At 41.7% G+C, this 21,602-nt stretch overlaps 2 protein-coding genes across 2 annotated transcripts; one reads left to right on the top strand and one right to left on the bottom strand.

Annotated features, from left to right (window-relative positions):
• Positions 1-1,088: 1,088 nt before the first annotated feature.
• On the top strand, positions 1,089-1,733 carry LOC121054304. Its single transcript, XM_040523728.1, has one exon. The coding sequence runs from the start codon at positions 1,089-1,091 to the stop codon at positions 1,422-1,424; it is 336 nt and encodes a 111-aa protein (XP_040379662.1). The 3' UTR covers positions 1,425-1,733.
• A 14,048-nt stretch (positions 1,734-15,781) lies between these two features.
• On the bottom strand, positions 15,782-21,396 carry LOC102708613 (probable pectate lyase 8). Its single transcript, XM_040523357.1, has 6 exons — positions 21,188-21,396; positions 19,626-19,718; positions 17,404-18,046; positions 16,981-17,084; positions 16,680-16,818; positions 15,782-16,573 (listed from the first exon to the last, which is right to left on the bottom strand). The coding sequence occupies exons 1-6, from the start codon at positions 21,295-21,297 to the stop codon at positions 16,352-16,354; spliced, it is 1,311 nt and encodes a 436-aa protein (XP_040379291.1). The 5' UTR covers positions 21,298-21,396; the 3' UTR covers positions 15,782-16,351.
• Positions 21,397-21,602: the final 206 nt, after the last annotated feature.

Raw genomic sequence — 21,602 nt, 5'->3', positions numbered from 1 at the left:
TATATAGATCAATTTTGAACTAACCAAAGTTATGCCCTAATTGTTACAACTTAGGATTACTATAATCTAAATTATATAAATAATTTAAAACCAATTATTAGGTTATTGTGACAACTTATTATAATTTATAGTCCTAATTACTATATTCTAATTAGGTCCTCCAATAATGTTTTTATAGATTATTAGATGGCTAAAGAGTAAAAACCTATTACTGTTGGGTACTTTAAAGTAATTATACATCTTATCATCTATTACCTATATCAGATTCTAATAATCTAGCTTCTACTATTTTAGCTTAATAATTTAATATTATAATAATTCTAAGTGAAAACAAACTGAGATTAGAGCAGCACAAAAAATATGTCATAAATATACATGCCCCACAACAATTTGTTATAATCACAACATGAACCAATAAAACCACCAGCATCCAAAAGAAATCAATAAGAAAGCAAGAAAAAGATCCTCTATATATACCCTACCACAACACACAAAACACAACCCAAGATCACACACATACACGAAGCAAGGAAAGGAGTATCTATAATCCATCTCTTTCCATCTAAACCCACGACGACATGGAAGACCACGGCGGCCACCCGCTTCTCCACGGCGGCCACCACCCGCTCCAGCCGCCGTCGTCCCACCTCGCCTACGCGTGGGACCCACAGCTCGCGCCGTTCGACGCCCATGCCGCCGCCGCCGCCGACCAGGGGTGCGGGTTCTCCACGGCGTCGGAGCTCCGCCAGGCGCTGCTCCGGGCGCTGGCCGAGCTAGACGCGGCGCGCGCCGCGCACCAGGCGGAGCTCCGGCGGATGGAGGCCGAGGCCGCGCGCCTCGCCGCGCTCGTGGCGTCCGCGGCCGCCGAGCGCGACGAGCTCCGCCGGCACTGCCACTCCCTCCTGCTGCTGCTGCACCACCAGAGCCAGGCCGCGCCGCCGACGCCGACGCCGCCGAGCCTCCCCGCCGCCGCGCACGTCCCTGCAGCGACAATTGCCCACGCCGGCGTACTAGGTGCAGGAGGAGGGTGCGCCGCCTCCGCCGTGGACGAACTTGCGCTGGACGCGGCCGACGAGGCCGTGCTGGAAATGGCGCTGGCGCGGCGGCTGCCGGAGAAGGGCCGTCTAGTGGAGGCCGTCGTGTCGGCCGGCCCTCTCCTCCAAACACTCCTCCTCGCCGGGCCCCTCCCCCGGTGGCGCCACCCGCCGCCGGCCGCGCCAGCCGACATCCCGCCGTTCAACCCCGGCCGTCCCAGCCCGAGCAGGGCCGACGCCGAGCCGTCCGGCGGCAACAACTCCTTCTCCTCAGCGTCGGCCACGTCGTCTTCGCCGGAGAGCAACTGCAGCGGCGGCGGCGGCGGCGGCGGGCACGCGCCGCTCATGTCGCCGGCGCTTCCCTACCACATGATCCCCTTCTGCATGTAGCAGAACGCCGCGGCCGCCGCCGTCGCCGTCGCCGTCGTCGTAGGTGAAGCGAGCGTGCATGCTTCCTGGGCGGGCACATGCGCGCCACTAATCGATCACCACGAGTGGCTTAATCGTCATTAGTGATAGCTTAATTGCTCCCACGTAAGCTGCAGCTAGTATACATAAATAAATTAAAAGTAATTAAGCCTTGGTTTTGATTAGTAGGGGTGATTAATTAGGTTAGTGATTAGGAGTGGGCAGAGATTGGGACATGCAAGACAAGAACATGTATATGCATGCATGAATTATGCCACTACATAATAAGCTTAATTAGTATTTTCTCCGTATCACAAGTCTTTCTAATCTTACCTAGATTTATATATGTGTTAATGAATCTAGACATATATATACATTGATACATGGATGAATCTAGATAAATAGATAAATTCTTAAAGTAACGGAGGGAGTACATGTACATATGTGTTTATCTAGTGTGTATGTGTATATATATATATCAATCTATGGTTGTATTTCTTTGTGACCACTGCAGAATGCACTGGTTCTCATGTAGCATTTGGGTTGATGCATTGAAAAGTGATTAATGTAGCTCAATTTGGACAAAGGAAGTGGTTTGTGTTGCTGTCAACTGGGTCTTGGTTGGGGAATCTTTGTATGGCCTTCCCCAAATTTATGTGGAAAAGTAGTACATTTTACAACTGTGGTGATCTTTTATGCAAGCCCAAGAAGCAAACCTTGAAAAGTCTTGAACTTCAGACTGGACATTGTTCAACTTTTTCATGGCCATGTGGCCTAGGCTGACAGACACTCTTTGACTTTCTAAATTATTAGTATAAATGGCTGGAAACTAAATTTATTATATATATATATATATGTGCTCATTGCATTAATTATAACCGAAATTTTGTAATTGTAAAAATAAAGTGTGCCTACTAATAATTCGTTCCGGACCAAGTGTGGTTACTTATACATCTTGTATGGTGAATAATTTCATTCCTTGCTATTGCAGTGTGGCAGGCGAATTCTTTATTGTTTAAACCTTATTTCATAATATTTTAAAATTAAACTCATCAAGAAACATATTTCTGAAACAAAACCTTGTGGCGACACCACTTTTCTTGGCATGCATTGAAGCTGTGCTGCCATTTGTTGCTGTATGACAAAGAGAACATGTAGCATGGTGTGACATGTCGGTTTTTTTCCTAATTGCTGAAAAGAAATTATGTTCAAAGATGAAAAATATTTTCCAAACCTGTAAATTTTTATTCTCCATGTACCAAAATTGAATGGGTTCTTAAAACTCCAGTGTGCTCTAGAATTTAGTATGTCAGTCACCGTATTTTTAAAATTCTAAGATATGCCCAAGGTTGAAATTGTTTCAAGTTATTGTTGCTGTGCATTGGTATATTTTAACCTAGATCATTTATGTCTGTAGTGGAATAAAGCTTATATACTACCTGCAAAATGGTTTTATATAGCTTCACACATTATATTTTGCGAGTCAATTATACTTATCTCACATTCATGCAGATTTAAACAGGTTGATAATAAAATGCTTTTCTGAGGATATGTCTAACTCTTTGTACAAAAACACTACCGGCCATGCGAAATTACCTTGAAATTTATGTTTATTAATCAAACTTTAGGCAGATTGCTCTCATAAAGTTGTCTAAAATGTGAAAGGAGCACCTCTTTTCCTCTAGCAACATCTGTTACCAGCGGCCACAATTTAGTTTCCTTGGTGATCATGTCATGTTTCTCTCCAACTGGTTACACTGATCACCCTTGACACATTCACCGTGACGAAATATTTTTTGTTCGTGGCCTTAAAATTAAGAGTTTTTTAAACATCTTTCAAAAGTATCTCGAGGTACTATATTTTATATTTTATTAGTGTAAAAATTAAGCACATTAGGGTATAAATATAAATATATCTTAAGGTATCAGATTTTTACACTAAATTTTTTTTACCTCAAGATACTTTTTAAAAAAAACTCTAAAATTAAAGACTAGCCTGAAATGAGTCTATTTACTTCAACCCGTATGTCAACTGTATCTTGAAACTAATCCGCACTTAAATAATTGTGTCCCGCTTTGATCTCGCCCTTGAGTTTGAACATCTCACTGACTACCATCAGTCCACCTTAAATTATTGTATCGGCTATAATTCCCACTTGAGTTTTGTTGTCACCTAAATAGCTAAATTCTCTAAAAAGTTATTTGGATGTATCATATTTTATAATATTTATTATTTTTAATGTTGAGGTACTCTGAATTAATGTTATGAGGGTACACGTCCATCTTGTGCCGCATTGTTGCTACAATCATAGGAGTTTTGAGGAGACCTGGCCTAACTACACAGCAACCTGGGTTCCAAATCCCAGCTACTGTACCCTGGGACCTGCTACATCTGTTTTAAAACGATTTTATTTCTCTGGTTAATGTGTCCAGTGTTTGACCCATCCGTTTTATTTAAAAAATTTTATTTAAAAAATCAAAAAAGTTATCACACGAGACATACTATTGATGCTTTATTGTACAATAATAGTAATAATATTAATCGTACAAGTTTTTAAATAAAACAAAAGGTCAAATATTATATAAAAATTTAAAAGTAAATTTATTTTGAGACGGAACGAGCAGATTTTCTTTTGCTCACACCTCACTTCAAAGTTCAAACAGGCTTTTGCAGCTTGTTTTGTCAGGCACTGTCCACCAATGGCCATCTCTGTTTTGACAGCAAGTGGCCCTCTGTTTCCATGACAGCAAGTGGGCCATCGCCCTTTCACATAGTACTACAGAGTTAGTGTTGGCCCACTTGCAAGTGTGACACAGACGTCCAGCTGATCACCACCGTCCATTTTATTTTCCTTTCACTTTTCTTTGATCAAACAAATCAGGTGCTATAATAACATAGTATAGTAGTTCAAACAGAGATAGGCATGTATGTTTATGCATGCATCAAGGAACTCACGATGCTAATAGATAATTTTTTGTTAGTGGTCAACATGACTGAATAAACTAATTAGTTTGTGGCAGGTTTATTGGCCTCTTGAGTTAAACAACTTATTAGTTTAATTAGGAACCTAATTGAGTGAGAGATGCAGTGCTCACCTATCACATGGGCAAGGTCTAGATATGGCGGCAGCATAAGATCATCCATACGTCTAGGACCATGGAGAAAAAGAAAGTACAAAAGTGTTTAAGTATTCTAGATATAGGAGTACATCTCTCTAACATTCTGGCCTTTGTCCATGGATCCAACATGAGATCCACCCATTGTGCAGCACATGGTGCAAGCTTTGCAGCTCCAAGATAGATGGCTTTGAACATCCACGAGATAAATCAATGTGTGCACTACAACTCCCAATGTGCATTTTTTCCTTTCAAACAAAAAGATTGTTGACATCATCCATAAAATAACTTTTCTTTAGACTGTTTAAATTTGATTTATCAAGGAATGATAAATTGGTTTCTTTCTTGGTTTCTGTTTGATATGAATGTTCCTATGGTTATCTAGTGAAGACCATTCAAAAAGTGATTTGCTATTGTGGTGGTGGCAACTCAAGTTGTTCAAGATACGGTGTGCAACACGTGTAAGCTAAATTTATGATAGTAGGCCAACAATATGCGTGACATTGATAGCAATCCATAGTCCAATTTGTAATTGAAAACTACTCAAACATATCAATATTGCTAGTACATAAAATCCTCTTTTTCCATGTAATGCAAATCCTACGCGCATTTGGAGTGATTGATGGGTAGTTAACATTGAACCATCACATAGTTGGTTCGCACAAACAAGTTTGCAAATAGCGCGTGATCGATGCACTATTTTCGACACGTATCTCATATACTACTGGAGGTCACCATTTTATTAATGTCTATGCAATTAATAATGCCACACTTTGTATACTGGCAAAGTGGTTGATGCACAACTTACATCTTATATCTTTCAGGACCACAAGGTCCACTAAATTTGTAGTGCTCGGATTGATATTACACTAACTTCCTTTTGTAAAACTAATAAGTAAAAGGTATTTTTGGCACTATGCTAGCCTCCAAATGGTGTCATAGGTGTCATGTGAGTAGCAACACTCCACATGCAACCCTTGCCCTATCGATCTTGCACACTGAGAAACCAGCCTCCATTGTTGTATGCTGCCTTCTTCCCTTAGCCTCTTTTGGACCAGTCCATAGGAACAAGTAAGGATATATATAATGCTACACTCCCACACAATCTCTATCCACAAAAGAGCCCTAAAACCACATCTAGATTTTGCATTCCAAATTGCCCATGGATGACACTGTTTCCAGTCACATCCTAGATCAAATAAGGGGGAGCAGCATGGTGAGAAATTGACTAGTGATACTCTAAGAACATAGATAGCAATGAGAGCTACTCTTGCTTTCCCAAAAGAAGGATGAAGAAGAGGAAGATGTTAATATAAATCTTTCAATCATAGGAGCAGAGGCTACATGGTTTTTATACAATATAGGCACTTCTTTCTGTCTCAGTCTGCAATCACTGCTTTGCTTGTCTCTGTCCTTTGCTGCCCAACTTTATCTTGAATTTTTGTGTATTTGTTTGCCATCAGAGAAAGCAAGATCTTGCAATCAAGTGCTGTGAGACTGCACGGTTATGCATGGTACGTGTATCAGTGGGCTGGTTATCATCATACAAATTTTCCTCACCTCATCATATATTTATTTATGAAGAAAACATTATCTGTTCAGCTAACAAAGTATGTTAATATATATATATATATATATATTAATGTTTTTATCAATCTTGTAATACGTTTACTAACAAGTTATTTTCATACCAATCGTGAAGCACATTTACTAATAAAGCAATTTAAAGTTTTAACTCACATAAAGCAAAGCATGTTCTTTAGGTCATCGTCATGTGTACAATCTGCTAAAATGTAATATTGGCCACTACAAGCAAATTGTGACATTTCTATAAAATTCCAAGCAAATTATTGTATTATGAAACTATAATTATTCTTTTGTAGATACAACTTAAATATTCCGAAATATATTGTTACACAAAAGCTGGATCATTGGACTGTATGCACAAAAGTGGTTTTATTTTTGTAGCCAGAGAAAGTATGGTACTTATTTAGATTGTTATGATGGTATTGAATAATTAAAGCCCCTCTATTTATTGTGTATAGTAATATATACTCTATGAAACATATTGAATATGTTTGTTTCACAAAAACAGCACCCACCACCTCTGAACTCCAATCAAAAACTAATATACATGGATATAATATAGTAATATATCAGAAGAATGTTTCGTAAGTCTGATGTATGCAAATTGATATTATCAGGTTGGTGGAGATGAAAGCGTTACATATAAATAGCTTATTCCACTTGGTACTGGGAAAATTAATATTTACAACTAATCCAAGTAAGGTCATTTCATTTTCTATTATGTCAAGAAGCACTGAAGTTGTGCAAATTACTTTTTGATAAAAAAAATATTATATATATATTCAAACAGATCTATCTAGTGGAAAGCAAAAACAGTGTAAAAACAGCACATAAAGTTGCATGCAAGCATGGTTGGATATGGTTGGGGCTTGGGAGCACTTGGACAATATAATGCACAGAGATAAGTGATGTTTGTTGGGTGAGGTTAAAGATGTAAACTATGGTGGGAGAAAAAAAATGGAGATGCAAAATTAAGGTGTTGTCATGTATTGTCTTGCGTTGATATATAGGGAATTAAAGAGAACAAACACACCAGCTGGTGTTACCAATTAATATGTGCAATGCAGGTGAACACCAATAGAATATAGAGTATAGAGGTAGTTTTACTACGTGAAAAGGTATTTAGAGGTATCTTTTTTTTATATATATAACTTGGTATCTAGTCCTAAGGACGAAAGATATTAAAATTTTAATGCCTCTAAAACCTTTAGGTGGTTTATAAAGGAATCAATTTCTCGGTACTTAAAGCTAGAAGAAGTAAATAGATCAAAGCATGTTTTGCAATGATTCTAGAAATATCTATCTGCTGATAGTAGTACAGTCCAAATGCATCAATAATTTTATAGTATTTATGTTGATTTTATGACCTTGTTGGCAGGCTAATTAAGTATAGAGCATGCATGCAAGTTGACGAAGAAGCTAATTAACACACATTGATAGCTAATTAAAGATTACATAGATTAGGGGTTGCTAGCTAGAAAAAGAACAAAAGTTTTAGATCCATGTTTGGTCCATTGCCTTGTATAATGTGACTTATGATCCTATTATTGCTAGGTCGGCAAACAATTATATCATCATTGTCAGTCAAGTTTAGGGGAGTAGTGGATTGCATTATAGCACCCAAAAGACACAACTAAGTATTTATATATTGGAACACCTTGAAAATTGAAACTGATTAAGTAAAGCTTATATCTAATCGGGCCGGGTTGCAGTCCAACAGTTATTTTTTACTCTTTCGAGAGCAATCAGCCAATGGAGGATTATATTTAATTTCTGATCCATCCTGAAATAATTCAATTTAGTTCTAAAATATTTACCTTTTCTTACTTAAAATTCATACCATAAGTCTTAAGAAAACTTTATAAAGCTCCATATTACGATCAAACTATATTAGATTTTAATTGTTTGCTAGAATTAAAATATAGCACTCTTTAGTATTATCTAGCTATTGTCTACTTTTATTAGTGGAGCCCTGTAAAATATCCACTGTGCCCCTCCCCTCCTCTCCTACTGAGGTGCCACCTCTCTCTAAACAAACCGGGGATGAGGTCGATGCCGGTGACGGTTGTCACTAGGGAACTGGTAATCATGGGCATTGGCATAAGGCCACCTCTAACAATAGAGATAATATACTATATATATCTCTAAGTATTCTAAAAGATAACTTCTGCAATGGTCTAGCTCTTAGCAAATAACTCATAATACAAATGACCTTATAATTCATTCTCACTTGATATTAAAATATGTGCAAGAGACTATCTCTTAATTAAGAAATAGCTTTTATCTCTCTTGTATTAAAAAATTATATAGTATATCTTATAGATAGCTCACAGATACTCATTGGAGGTGGCTTAAGGATGGTTGGTGGTGAAGATATTGGAGCTAGACGAGCGCTAGTAGATGACTAGGTGGCCGAGAAGCAGCTGATCTCTTCAGCATGATCCCCTCACCCTTGTATTGCTGGCTACGTCAGACTTATCCTCAACTTGAGAGATGAAGAGGAGAGGATGGGAGAGGCACGTTTCATATGGTTTTGGTGACAAAAGGTTGTACAATGGTAAGAGCGGCATTTGAAAGAACGTCACATCTTATCGATGGCCAATAGATAAATTTGACACCTACCTCATCTCAACTGGAAAAAAAACATTAATTAGTTTACTTTAGTTACTCTTGAAGTGAACTCGCAATATAATGGCACCTATCTTGCTCTGCGTACATGTAAAGCCATATGACATGCCATGTCGTTGATTGTTATCCAAAATGTAAAACATGTATTACTTCTATTTTACAATATAAGATTTAGTAGTATTTTAGATGCTAATAAATGTAGATATATATAAACATTATATATCGATCAATAGATAAATCTATACATACTATCCTGTTTTTTTTTTCTTCTGTTTATGCTTATAAACCAAACCTTAAATTTTTAACATTAAATTTTGAGTTGATTTTAAATTTTTTTAAATAAAGTTTATTTTCCGAAATTGGATTTTGGATCGCTAAGAATATGTATATAAAAGCTTTATTCATAAATTATTTTTCAGTTATAAATATATATTTTTCATAAAAACCCAAACAATCACCCTCGCACCTAAAAAAATACTGTAATATAAAATAAAATAGGGGAGTAGCTTATAAGTATGTACGCACTCTCGTAGATGAGTTAATTGTCTTCCCTTCTCTCTCTTCTTTTTCATGGTCACCGTCAACGTCTTCGACAACTTGTGTTTTTCCTTTAATTATCACAATATATTCTTATGTAAATATGGGCGTATTTTCCCCGGCGGATACGCATGCATGCATGTTCTCGTCATCATTTTAATTTGCCAATACGAAAACGACGTGTCTTACGTATCCACATCACATATATATGTATCTGCAACTGGTAGCATGTGCACATGCATATATGCCTACTTTGCCTAGATATATTGCATATTTCTCTTCTCGAGAATATTCTATATTGTTATATCACATCATCGTATTGTCAGTTTAATCTAGCTACTAATCGTTTTCACACAACGTATAGTTTCATTAACTAACTAACAGCCTAAAGGCAGGCAGTCTCCTATACAAGTGTTTAGACCGCTAGCTGCTTACCATTTCGTTTGAACATACTCTTGCACTTGAGTATTATTCATATGTAATTTTTGACCTTTTTATTTTCAAAAATGTTTAAATAAATATTTAAAAACACATCATATTATTATAGTGTATTGCATATATCCTAAACATGTATATGCACAGAACTTTCATCCATGAAAGTATAAGTACTGTTTAAAATTTGTTGGTAATGGAAGTAAAATAGTAAAAGACACTTGTGCCAAGTATGGAGAGTTACCATTTTGAAACACTAGAATTCACTTGATTTATATTGCTAACCATAATCACTTAAAATATAGTGCTAATCCTAATGTATTAATGTTTAATTAGTATGTGCTTATGCTTAATTCTTACCTCGGTTCCTTGATCTAATTAAGCAGTAAGCACCAAAGATTGGGTGCTTGGGTTGGACTGTCAATTAGGGAGGGGGCTATATATTGACCAGATACACGGCTATGACTCATGTGGACATAACTTTTTGTTTCTAAGCATCCCTTATATTAGATCGTCGGTTAGAGATGACCTAACAAGAAACCCTACCCCCTCCCCTCTCTCTCCCCTTGTGTTTTTTCACTGTGTGAGATGAGGTTTGCCAATAGGGCTAGACATTGGGCATTCTCCTAGACTATTGTCGTGAATTTTTTTGAGGATTAATATTATTTTAATGGAAAATCGTAAAAGTAAAAATCATTCGGGGAAAATCGTGAATTTATGGGTCTATCAAACAGTAGGCATTCGACTGTGGCATATCGAACGGAGAGAGTTCGAAGGGCCCACCAACCGTTTGACTACTAAGCCAGCCAGGCCTGTCGAACTACGGCATCTGTCAAACTGCAACGCTAGCGATCTAGTCCGATCTCCTCCCCAGTCGACTACTGGCCGTTCGATAGGGGTCCTATTAACTACAGCAGTTAGATAGGACCATAAATTTGTAATTTTGCATGGATGACCTCTAACTTTGAGATATTCCATTAAACTAATATTAATTCTCAAAAAAATTCCTATTCTCGTACAGGTAGAGACCTAGGGGTGCTCAGTAACTAACAAAAAAAAACTTAGGATGTACATTTTACTCTTTTCCGTGCACACGCTTCTCGAATTTCTAAAGGTGTATTTTAAAAAGGAAATTATATAAAAGTTATTTTAAAAAAATCAAATTAATCCAGATTTTAAGTTTGTAAAAACTAATACTCAATTAATCATGTGCTAATGTCTTTCTTCATTTTACATGTGTTGATTAGACTTGTTGACACAAGGAGGTGTGAATGAGCCCTATGCAATATGCGTCATGCCTCGGTAACAGAAACCTTAGTGGGTCCATCAGGACACTCCCTTACATAGTTGCCTAGCCCACGTGTGTGTCGGCAAAGCCATGCGGCCATACCCAACACGAAGTATGGTTTTTCTGTCTTTTCATTATACTTAAGCATTCTAGTGTTGGCAGCGCAAGATAAGCACTATACTCAATGACTAAATGGAGGCTATGTAGGGCACATAAAATGTCTTAGGGGCCCGATAGACTAAGTAGTTCAACTTGAACAACTAAGGCCTTTTGCCCCTACCCCTTAGAGTATTAACAATAGAAGTCACTCTTAAGATTGTCCTAAAAAAGAGAGAGTATACCATGTACATGAGGCTACCCTAATCCTAGATCTATAACATAAGCCATTGATAATTTTTTTTGCATTTCAACCCTACTTATCTATCACCCTGGAATAAAAGTATTACCCCCCCCCCCCCCCCCCCCCCCCCGCCGCTTCCATTTGGACACACCCTCACTCCTCTCTTCTCCACCTCATCCACTAAATCCAGTCCACGGCCGCTAGACCCTCTAGCCCATCATTGCCTTCGCCTCCCTTCTCTGGTTAGACTCAAGTTAGCAATAGTTTCATACTTTTATATATATATATATATATATATATATATATATATATATATATATATATATATATATATATATATATATATATATATATATATATACACACACACACATATATATATATAACACACTAATACGTGCACCCCTCTTAGTATAAGTTATTCTACACACCTCTTTCTTTCAAGGCCTCCCAAGGCCCATCCCACCTCCCACCCTTTTTTCTAGGCTCAAAAATCATTCCCACATCAATTAAAGGTTGGTCAAAGAGTTCCTCTCGTGGGTCAACCCATTTATGAGCTTCCCATCATATTTATCTAAGCCCACCCCTTGTCTCACAGGAATTCTGCATTAACACGAAGACAAAAATACAGTAACACGACAACTAATTCGCAGTAACAACGTAGAAACATACCCATTAGGGATCTACTTTTTTAAAGCACTTTTTCTAACAACGTGGTACAAACGTTTTTAAAAAATAATATATAAGGTGAGAGATAAAGTTGTTTAAAGTTTGAAATCTTAAGAAATATCTATAGGATTTGTATTAGTATACACTAATGCTATGGCAATAGTTGCAATAACGCTATGACATCATGTTACTATGAAATATGTGTATTGTTACTGTATAATTGTAATATAAGTACAGTAACATGTGCGTTGTTATTGTATAATTGCAGTAACGTCATGATACAATTGCAGTAACGTTATGATCAAAATGCAGTTACACGATGTTTGACTGCATACTATTGCTATAATACAACTAGTACGTGTGAGAGCTAAAATGTTGTATTCCTAATCTTTAGAGAGTAATATCGCATGTGTTTTATATTATTTTTTAAAACCGTTTCACTACAATGGTTAAAAAATTGTGATATAAAACACTAGATCCGTCATTACTGTATTTTATAAGACATGTTACTGTATTTTTGCCTTCGTGTTACTACATTTTTCAGATAGACGGGAATAGACAAAGGTGGGGTTGGGAGGAAGGTCAAATGATGGGTTTGACCAGCCGGGAAGAGGTTTGATCAGGACTTTTGAACACTTAGAAAGGGGTGGGAGGTGGGTTTGGGCCTTGTGAGAGGAGTGCATAGAATAGTTTATTCTATGGGGTTGCAACTATTGCCATATATATATATATATATATATATATATGTGTGTGTGTGTGTGTGTATATGTGTGTGTGTGTATATATATATATATATATATATATATATATATATATATATATATATATATATATATATATATATATATATATATATATATAACGTAACACGCTTGTTTGAATATGTTGTGGGAAATAACGAGTTCTCAAATTTTGAAAAGTGAATAGTGCCCACTATCAGTACTTGGGTGGTCCTTCAAATTTTTGCATTTTACTATTTTGCTTGTTCTCCTCTGATCTTCTCCCGTGATGGGTAATAATTGATTGGAAGCTGAAATATGAAATCGACGAGTTCGAAGATTGCAGGCGTGTTTTGCGATGATTAGGACAAAATTGATGACTCGATCAAGTATGACAATGAATCCCTCAAACAAAAATGAAAATGAACAATGGAATGCTTATTTTTGTAGCAAGGTATTCCTCACCATGAACCTAAAGCAAGGTATTCTTCATCACTCTATTTACCATTAACGCTGGCACTAGTTAGGGCTGGATAACGAGGCACGAGCTTTCTGTCCACTCCTAGCACCAGTGGCGAAGATTTCAGAAAAGCTCCGGAAGAACAGAACTCCTGAAACAGTGGGCCGTGAACTGGGCTTCTTGATCTGGCCCGTATGTTACAGCATCACCAAAAGTTGCACAAAACACATTCCCAAAATTCTTATTTTCGGATTATCTAATCAGATTTTTAGCTTTATAATAGGTTGATGTTTCTAACATACAACTAAATATAAAAGATGGCTTTCAATGATACAAAAAAGAGGGTGCACCAAATATATTGATAGAAACAAAAACATAAAACCGCGGTTTTTCCACGCGTTGATCCCTATTCCCTCCTCTCTCTCTCGCGGTATATTGGGAGGGTTACATCTTTCTGACTTGTGGAGAGTGAGATCTTACGGGATTGGGGATTGTAATTTTTGGACGTCTGTTTAGGACGATTGTTCGAACCATTTTTTCACCCAAAATTTTAGAATTGGGATTCATATCGAGGTTTTGTGGGTGATGCTCTGAGATTCCAGATAATATAAGGCCACGAAACACAAACCTGGGCTGTAATCTAATTGGCCCAGATTCGAGGAACATTTCAGACATGGCAAACCTCAAAAGGACACATGGTACAGGGATGTGCGATGGGAGCATGGCCCAGCTCAGATTTACTGGCCCAGAATTTACAGACTTCAAATTAGGCGCGAATCATATATTTCTTTTCATATTTTTCCTTGTTCATGATTCACAGTCAAGAATTATAATCGCTGGTGATGTCCGTCCAATGCAACAGGTCCATACCACTGAAAATGGATTGTACGGTTCTTACGATCGTGGATGACCTGAGAGTGTTTTTTCTAGTTTCATAGCCCCGTCTTTTCGCCTAGAGCATCTTCAATAGACAACCTCAATTAGACTCTCCAAATGTTTATTTGGACACTCTCTATTTTATTTGACCACTCAAATTCGTTTTTTACTTCAACAGTCTCTCCATCCACCCTCTCTATGCTAAGTCTATGAAAGCCAGGGCCCGCATGTCATCCTCTTCTCTATCTTTTCTCTCCCTCTTTCTCCATCTCTTCCCCTCCCTCTCTTATTCTCTCTCTCCAATAGATCGGCGGTAGAGGCGGCGAAGCAGGCGACGCGGCGCGGAGTGGGCGCAGCCCTGGCGCGGGGAGGCGGGGCGGCGTGGCCCTGCGGCGGGATCTGGTCGCGGAGGCGGCATGGCGTGGCGGCGTCAGTGGCGTGTATATATATATATATATATATATATTGTTTTTCATTTGTAGCCATGAGAATATAAACGAAGTAACAAAAATCATTCGGATCAAAACCTTACGCCTATATTATTATTTATTTTAAAACCAATGTCGGAAAATAAACTACGATGAAACAACTTCAAAATTAAGCATTTAATTTTTTTTATTGCTGATAATCTAAGAGTAAAAAAACCAAACGATATATTTACCGATGAAAAAGTTATTTGTAAATAGAACTTTTATATACATGCTCTTAACGATCAAAAAGACAAGGCTGAAAAAGAAAACACAATGAAAGCCCAAAATCAAATTTAAATTTAAGATTAAAAATTCAAATGTTGGATTAAAAAACGCAATCAGAAGTGAAAACTGAAAAGATAAAGGGAGTAAATATGCGGACGATGGAAGGCTGACACGATCTACACTGTAACAGACGCCCCAACCCAACTGGAGGTGAGGGTGAAAATTCAGTGCACCGACAGCAGCAATAGAGGCGGTCACAAGCACAGTGGCGCCCTTCGCTTTCATGGCCACCCCATGCTGCCTCAGCCACACACGAGGCCGCCATTACTGCCCTGCTCGAGCTCGAGCTCGCTCCAAATTCCATTCACATCATCCCTGATAGCTTCCAGTTTGCTGTTCCATTGCCCCCTGCCACCTGCAGCCTGGCCCCCATCTCATCTCAAACAATCAATGGCGTCTGATCCATGAGCAAGCAGTAATTGTCAGACTAAGAATGGCTCTGACAAGGTTACAGTGATCCAACTTGGAAGCATATGGTGATAACCAGTAGAAGCAGGGGCATATGCTGCACTACTGGATGTCTGGATGGATCCAATCTGGGACCAGATTCAAATGCTTGGTCACTGCATTCATATCTTGAGCTTGTAGTTGTAAGGGAGGAGGACAATGTTACAGGATCTATTCCATTCCAACAGGACCATGAATATCCATCCATCCACTACCTTGTGTCCAAGTACCAACCATCATCATCATCTCATGAATGTTTCAACAGCACTTGACAGGAAAGATCACTCAAATTGAGTCCAAGGAAACAGCAGCAGCAGCAGCTTGATGAACTGTTTGTTACCATTCAGGGAATTGATCAGAGTGCTCAAAGTGTTCAGAAGCACCAGGGATTCAGGACAGCAGAGAGTGTTATTCATTCCAAACCATACCACAACAAACAAGATATATTGAACACCTCAAAATTGACAAGTGGTAGAGTATAACATAATATTAAGCCCACTTTTAACTTTCAGTGAAGAAGAGAGGGGTAAACTATGCATATTCGTCTTTTACAGCAGTAGAACTCACTCACTCACTCCAGACCAAACATCTGCAACCAACCCAACCCAGGCACAAACATTGTGGTAGACTCTTGTTTGACAACCATGGTATATGTGAGACGTCAGAGCACCCCTGACCTCGCATTACACACTGCAATGTGCAGGGGGCAGACATCATCGGTCGACACAAAACAAAACACACACACACTCACACTCAGATGACTAATAGGGGACCGAGCGACGAAATTCAATCAGCAACGCTTCTCGCCTGCTCCATGACAGTGTTCAAAGTCGGAGGCAGGGGGAGGTTGAGGAATGGTGAATCTTGGAGAGGTCATATATGATATAACCATTGTCAAAAGCTTCAAAAAAGAGTAGAGAAGGGGAGGAGAAAAAAGAAAAGCTGTAACCCGCGATGTTCCGGTAGGCTTTAAGCTTCTATATTCTTGTTTCTTTGTGTTGTTGTAGGCGCGAGGCGGTGTTGCGCAACTCTATTTCTCTGAAGGTGCAGTGCACTAGCAGGCTGAGCCACCGCGGCACGACAAGGCGCCTGCACCGGATGTGATGGTACCGACCATGGACGATGACTTGGCGCCAAGGCTGGAGGCTCGCGAGTAGCTGGCCGAGGCACCTGCCCCTGATGGGGTGAAGAAGGCACCGTTCAGCAGGAGATCTCCCTCTGATCTCCAGTTCCAGCCCTTCCAGATGCTCTGGGCAGTTTCAACCCTCTTTGTCACCTGCAGTTTGTTCACACCAAAAGCTAGTTATCAGAGACTGAACAACGGTTGATGAATGTGAACCAACTAACGTGGTAATGGACGATGACAGAAAAGAGGTGTGTACCTCTTTGGCAAAGGGATTTGTCGGAGCAAGGTAGCGGTTGCCCTGGCTGTTGATGGTTGGTTCAGCACTTCCACCAATGGCATACATCTCCCAGTGTGTGTAGTCATTGTTCACCACATGGAAGTAACCATGCCTGCACCTGCAAAAAAATAGCAATTTGTTCGTAAACTGATGTCAGAAATCGCCGATGCTGAACACAGACAAGCATGTATAATAATAGTATTGCAGAGTGGTCAAGTTAATTATTTCGGTGTCTTGAGAACAATAAGACAAGATTGGTTCAGTCCTACAGTTTTTTTACCTTGGCATTCTCTGAATGAGACCCTCTCCAAAATGGTTGAAGGCTATTGTAACCTGCATTGCCTTGTCCTTCACATAGGAATCACTGTGCCCCAGGAGCATCACCTGCATCATGCTTTTGTCATCAGTGAAAAATCCAAGCAGGCTTGTTGCACATCACATCAAACGGATCTACGTGGTTTGCAAAAGCAACAAGCACGGTACGGCAGAGCCAACCGACAATCTTCAGGTTAACTAGATGTGCAAGAGTATTTGCCACTGAAAGTTAGGCTAAACTACAGTGATGCTGGTATGAAACAAACAAGTACGTCACATACGCCAAAACACTAGTGATTCCAATGGCTTGTGTATGCAGAAAACAAAAGATGAACAAATAATTGCAGGACGAAAAGGAAATCGTAGGATCTAGGACGCACATACATACCTCATTGTGGTGGGTGAAGTAGTTGTTGGACACTGTGATGGCAGTGGATCCCATGATGGCATCGATGAGGCCGTCGGCGCAGTTGGAGAGCGAGCAATGGTCAACCCAGATGTGGCTAGCTCCGAAGATGGAGACCGCGTCACCGTCGGCCATGGTGCGCCAGCCGTAGTGGCTCGGCGAGCTGCGGACCATGGCGTTGCCGGTCGGCCTGCAGTCGTGGATGTGCAGGCCATGGATGATGATGTTGGTGACGTACTGGATGGTGAGGCAGGCGCCGTTGGCGATGTGCACGTTGGCGCCGCGGCCGTCGATGGTCTTGAAGCTGTTCATGATGAGCTCCTGCTTGAGCGTGATGACCATGTCGCGCTTGAAGATGATCCACAGCGGCTCGTCCCGGATGACGGCGTACCGCAGCGTGCCGGGCTTGGGGTTCACGGGGTCGTCGTCGCCGGGGTCGGTCACCACGTAGATCTTGCCGTCGCGGCCGCCGATGGCGTTGCGGCCGAAGCCGATGCCGCAGTCGGCCAGCCGCTGCCGGTTGTTGTGCCAGTCAGGGTCGCACCGCCAGCAGTCGTCGATCGGGTTGCCGGTGCCGCACGACAGGTACCCCAGCTTCCTCCTCGCCGTGCTGTTCCTGATCGACCTGAAGCGAAGCACACCATTTTGTTTTTCACCATTGTTAAAAAAAAGGTTCCATTTTTAACCGCACACAAACAAATCAATCAAGATCCGAGTTCAATGTTCATGAGCGACTTCAAGCTGGTGATTTTCAATTCAGGCACAGGACAGCCCCCGATCATCAATGCACACAACTCAACCAATCTCTAACATGGGCAAAAATTTCTCCATGTCCACTCATTTCCAGTGAGCTCCCCTCTGGTGGAGCTGACCTGTCGGCGAGTATTAACTTCTACTACTCCTAAGGGTGCGTTTAGATTACAAAAATTTATAACAAATATCACGTCAAACGTTTGACCAGATGTCGGAAGAGGTTTTCGGACACAAATTGAAAAACAAATTACAGATTTTACCAAGAAACTGCAAGACGAATATTTTGAGCCTAATTATACCGTCATTAGCACATATTTGTTACTGTAGCACTTATGACTAATCATGGCCTAATTAGTCTCAAAAAATTCGTCTCGCGATTTCTTCCATAACTGTACAATTAGTTTTTTGATTCATCTATGTTTAATGCTTCATTTAAATATCCAAAGATTCGATGTGATATTTTTGGTGAAACTAACTAAACAGGGCCTAACCTAAAATCGGTTCTTGCCACCAAACGATCCTGCCACAACCATTTCTTAGCAGATAGATGCTCCCACAAATGCGATGCAAACCAAAACATTGCATCGCATCGCATCCATCAATCCATCCGACGATCGACGATTGATTAGTGGTTGGGGAGGGGGAATTTCTGGTGCGCGCCATGAATGCGTCCACGGTGGCGCGTCGCAAATGCAGGAGGTAGGCAGAGCGAGGGGCAGTCCCCACATGAGTAGTGGGCAGCCACAGAACGTGGTGTGTCACACACACACGACACACACTGCTGCTGCTGCTGCTGCTCACTTCACTTCACTATGAGCCAGTGGGGAAGGAGCACGAAAAGGGAGAGGAGGAGGAGGTTTGGTTCGGTTTGGTTTTGGTTGCGGTTGCCGTGGCTTGGCCGGAGTTAATGCGCTCCGGCCGTCCCCCTCCCCTCCGGCGGAGGAGGACAGAGTACAACGTCGCAATAAAGCGTGGGTGTGCATGGCAGGTGGGGCCCACGTGCAGTGGTGGTGGGGTGGTGGTAAAGTACACCACACCGCCGGTCTGCTCGCCGGATCAGATCAGCTCCGGTCAGGAGGCTCTGCTGAGCTTCCATTTCTTTACTTTTTTTTTCTCCTCTCACGCTTTTGTTTTTGGAGGGTCGACTGTGTGTGTCACTGTGCGGTGGGCCCGCCACGGGACGATAAAAGCGTGGACAAAAAGGCCACTCACTCACTGCTGCTATCCTGCTACCCTAGTACTACTAAACCAAGAGCAAAGTACTGGTTACTACTGCAACAAGCAGATCTAATGATGCAATATTATCGGTCACTAATCTCAGCAATTCCACTGCTGCAATTGCAAACTTTGCAACCACCGTCACACTAATCACAAAATGGTAGTAATGCTAACAACTTGAATTAATGAAGGGAACATGGCCTCGACGGGGAGGAAAGAGGAAAAGGACGTACATGTGCACTTGCGAGACCACCTCCTCCGGGTCGTCCACCGCGCCGGGCACCGTCATCGTCGCCGCCGACGCGTCGGCGTCGCCGCCACCTCTCCTGCACAGCCACATTTTTTTTATCTTCCGGTGAGACCAACTGGAAACGACGACGTGTCACCATCAGCGATCCACGCGAGCGAGACGGCACGCCTCGCTCACATGCAGAGATCAGATGCAGGCGATGGCAACATCCAGAAACATGAAAACGAAACAAAAAAAATGTGTTCTTTTTTCTCTAAACTGATGAACTCCTCGAGTTCAAACGAAGCTAAAAAGGTAGCAGTTTTAATCACAGCATGAAAAGTACGAGCAGTTTGTAATGCTGGAATCGTTAGAAATGAAGTAAAATCATTTGAATTAGTGATGATTCGTGCTACCGTGCATGGATGCATGCTTGTCTCTCTCTCTCGATCTCGAGACGTGGTTTGGTCGGTCGCGAAAACAAAAAGGTAAAAAGGAAATGAAAGAAACAGTAGCATATACGGTAGATTGGGCTTGGCTACGCGCACTCGAGGCTGCACCCCAAAAGCAGCACAAGCCCAGGAACCCTCAGTATTGGGTGCGTTTCGGGGGGACGCGAAGCAGCATAGGCCCGGATTTAGGGGCTTCTTTGGGCAGCTTTTCGTGGGGTTTCCTTCCAAAGTCTTTTCACCGCTTGACTGTGGCCGGTGCAGCAGCAGGACACTAAACCTATTTTTTTTTATTTTATTTTACACAAAAATTATATTTTTTATATGTAAAAAGGAAAATTTCTGTAGTTGAATTAGTAGGGAATTTACGAAAGTGCCCCTGACACACGCACGCACCCATCGTCTCTGCTACCGTAACGAACTCGCAACGGAAAAGCATCTCTATGTCTCTCTGTGAGTGTGTGTGTCTGATGATGGTTCTGATGCGAATCGAGTCACGGATTTTTTTTTCCATCTCTCCCGAAACCAAATTACGAAATTTTGGGGCGGTTACCGCGAACGAAAAGTTTTTGGGAGGTTTTTGGATCGAAAAATTTGGGGGGAAATGAAATGAAATGATTCTGCAACGGCAACCGCGCGGATCTGCTTGCTTTTTGGCTGGGCAACGGCCCGGATCACGGGACGGCGTGGAACCGACGGCCCAGATGCATGCGCCCGTCGGCTGTTCGAGCAAGCGGAGGAAGTGCTCACCTCGTTGATGCTGCCGCCGCCGCCGCCGAGGAGGAGTCGCGCAGCCACCGCCGCGTGCCGCTCGCCGCCGCCGTGGTCCCAGCGCTGGAACGGAAGGCGCGTGTTAGTGAGCCGCCGCCGACCACGGCGAGCCACGCCGAGTTCGTGGACGCAACAACGGATCAAAAAGACACAATCACGCAACTCGAGCTCAAACCCTCAACCTCGAACGAAACAGCTCCTCCCCCAAAAAAAAAAAATTCAAGAACACGCACACAAATTTGCAACAAACGCAACCAAATCCCACCAGCACGAGCAGAGCAGCATCATCCCCACCAACGCAGCGGCATTACACCCACACACACAAAGAAAGAGAACGCGAGCTCACCGGAGCCCGGCAAGGAGCCGGCCACCAGAGCCGCCGCCGCTGAGCGCGACGGTGCCGACGAGGAGCAGCACCAACCCGGCCCCGACCGCCGCCGCCCACCTCCTCGCCATTGCTCGCCTCCACTCAGCGAGAGCTAGGGCTCGTCGGAGAGAGAGCGAGAGAGCAGACGCGCCTCGAGGCGAATGGAAGGGGGAGGAGGAGGCGGATCGAGGTCGAGGTCGAGGTCGAGGGCTTCGAGCGCCGCGCCGGTTTTATACCGGCGCCTCTGCTCCTCCGCCATCGCAGGGGACAGCTCCTCACCGCATTCCCCCTCGCGATTTGGTGTTTTACGTCCAGGTCCTCCGCCGTCACCTGCGTGATGAACTGAGGACCTGGTTGTAATTATGTGAAAAGTTAGGGGTGCGGGGCTTTGAGG

This window comes from Oryza brachyantha, chromosome 4 (assembly GCF_000231095.2).
Source record: "Oryza brachyantha chromosome 4, ObraRS2, whole genome shotgun sequence".
Classification (NCBI taxonomy): Eukaryota; Viridiplantae; Streptophyta; class Magnoliopsida; order Poales; family Poaceae; genus Oryza; species Oryza brachyantha.
Note: the sequence above shows the minus strand (reverse complement) of the source record. Positions and strands in the feature narration are given on the sequence as shown.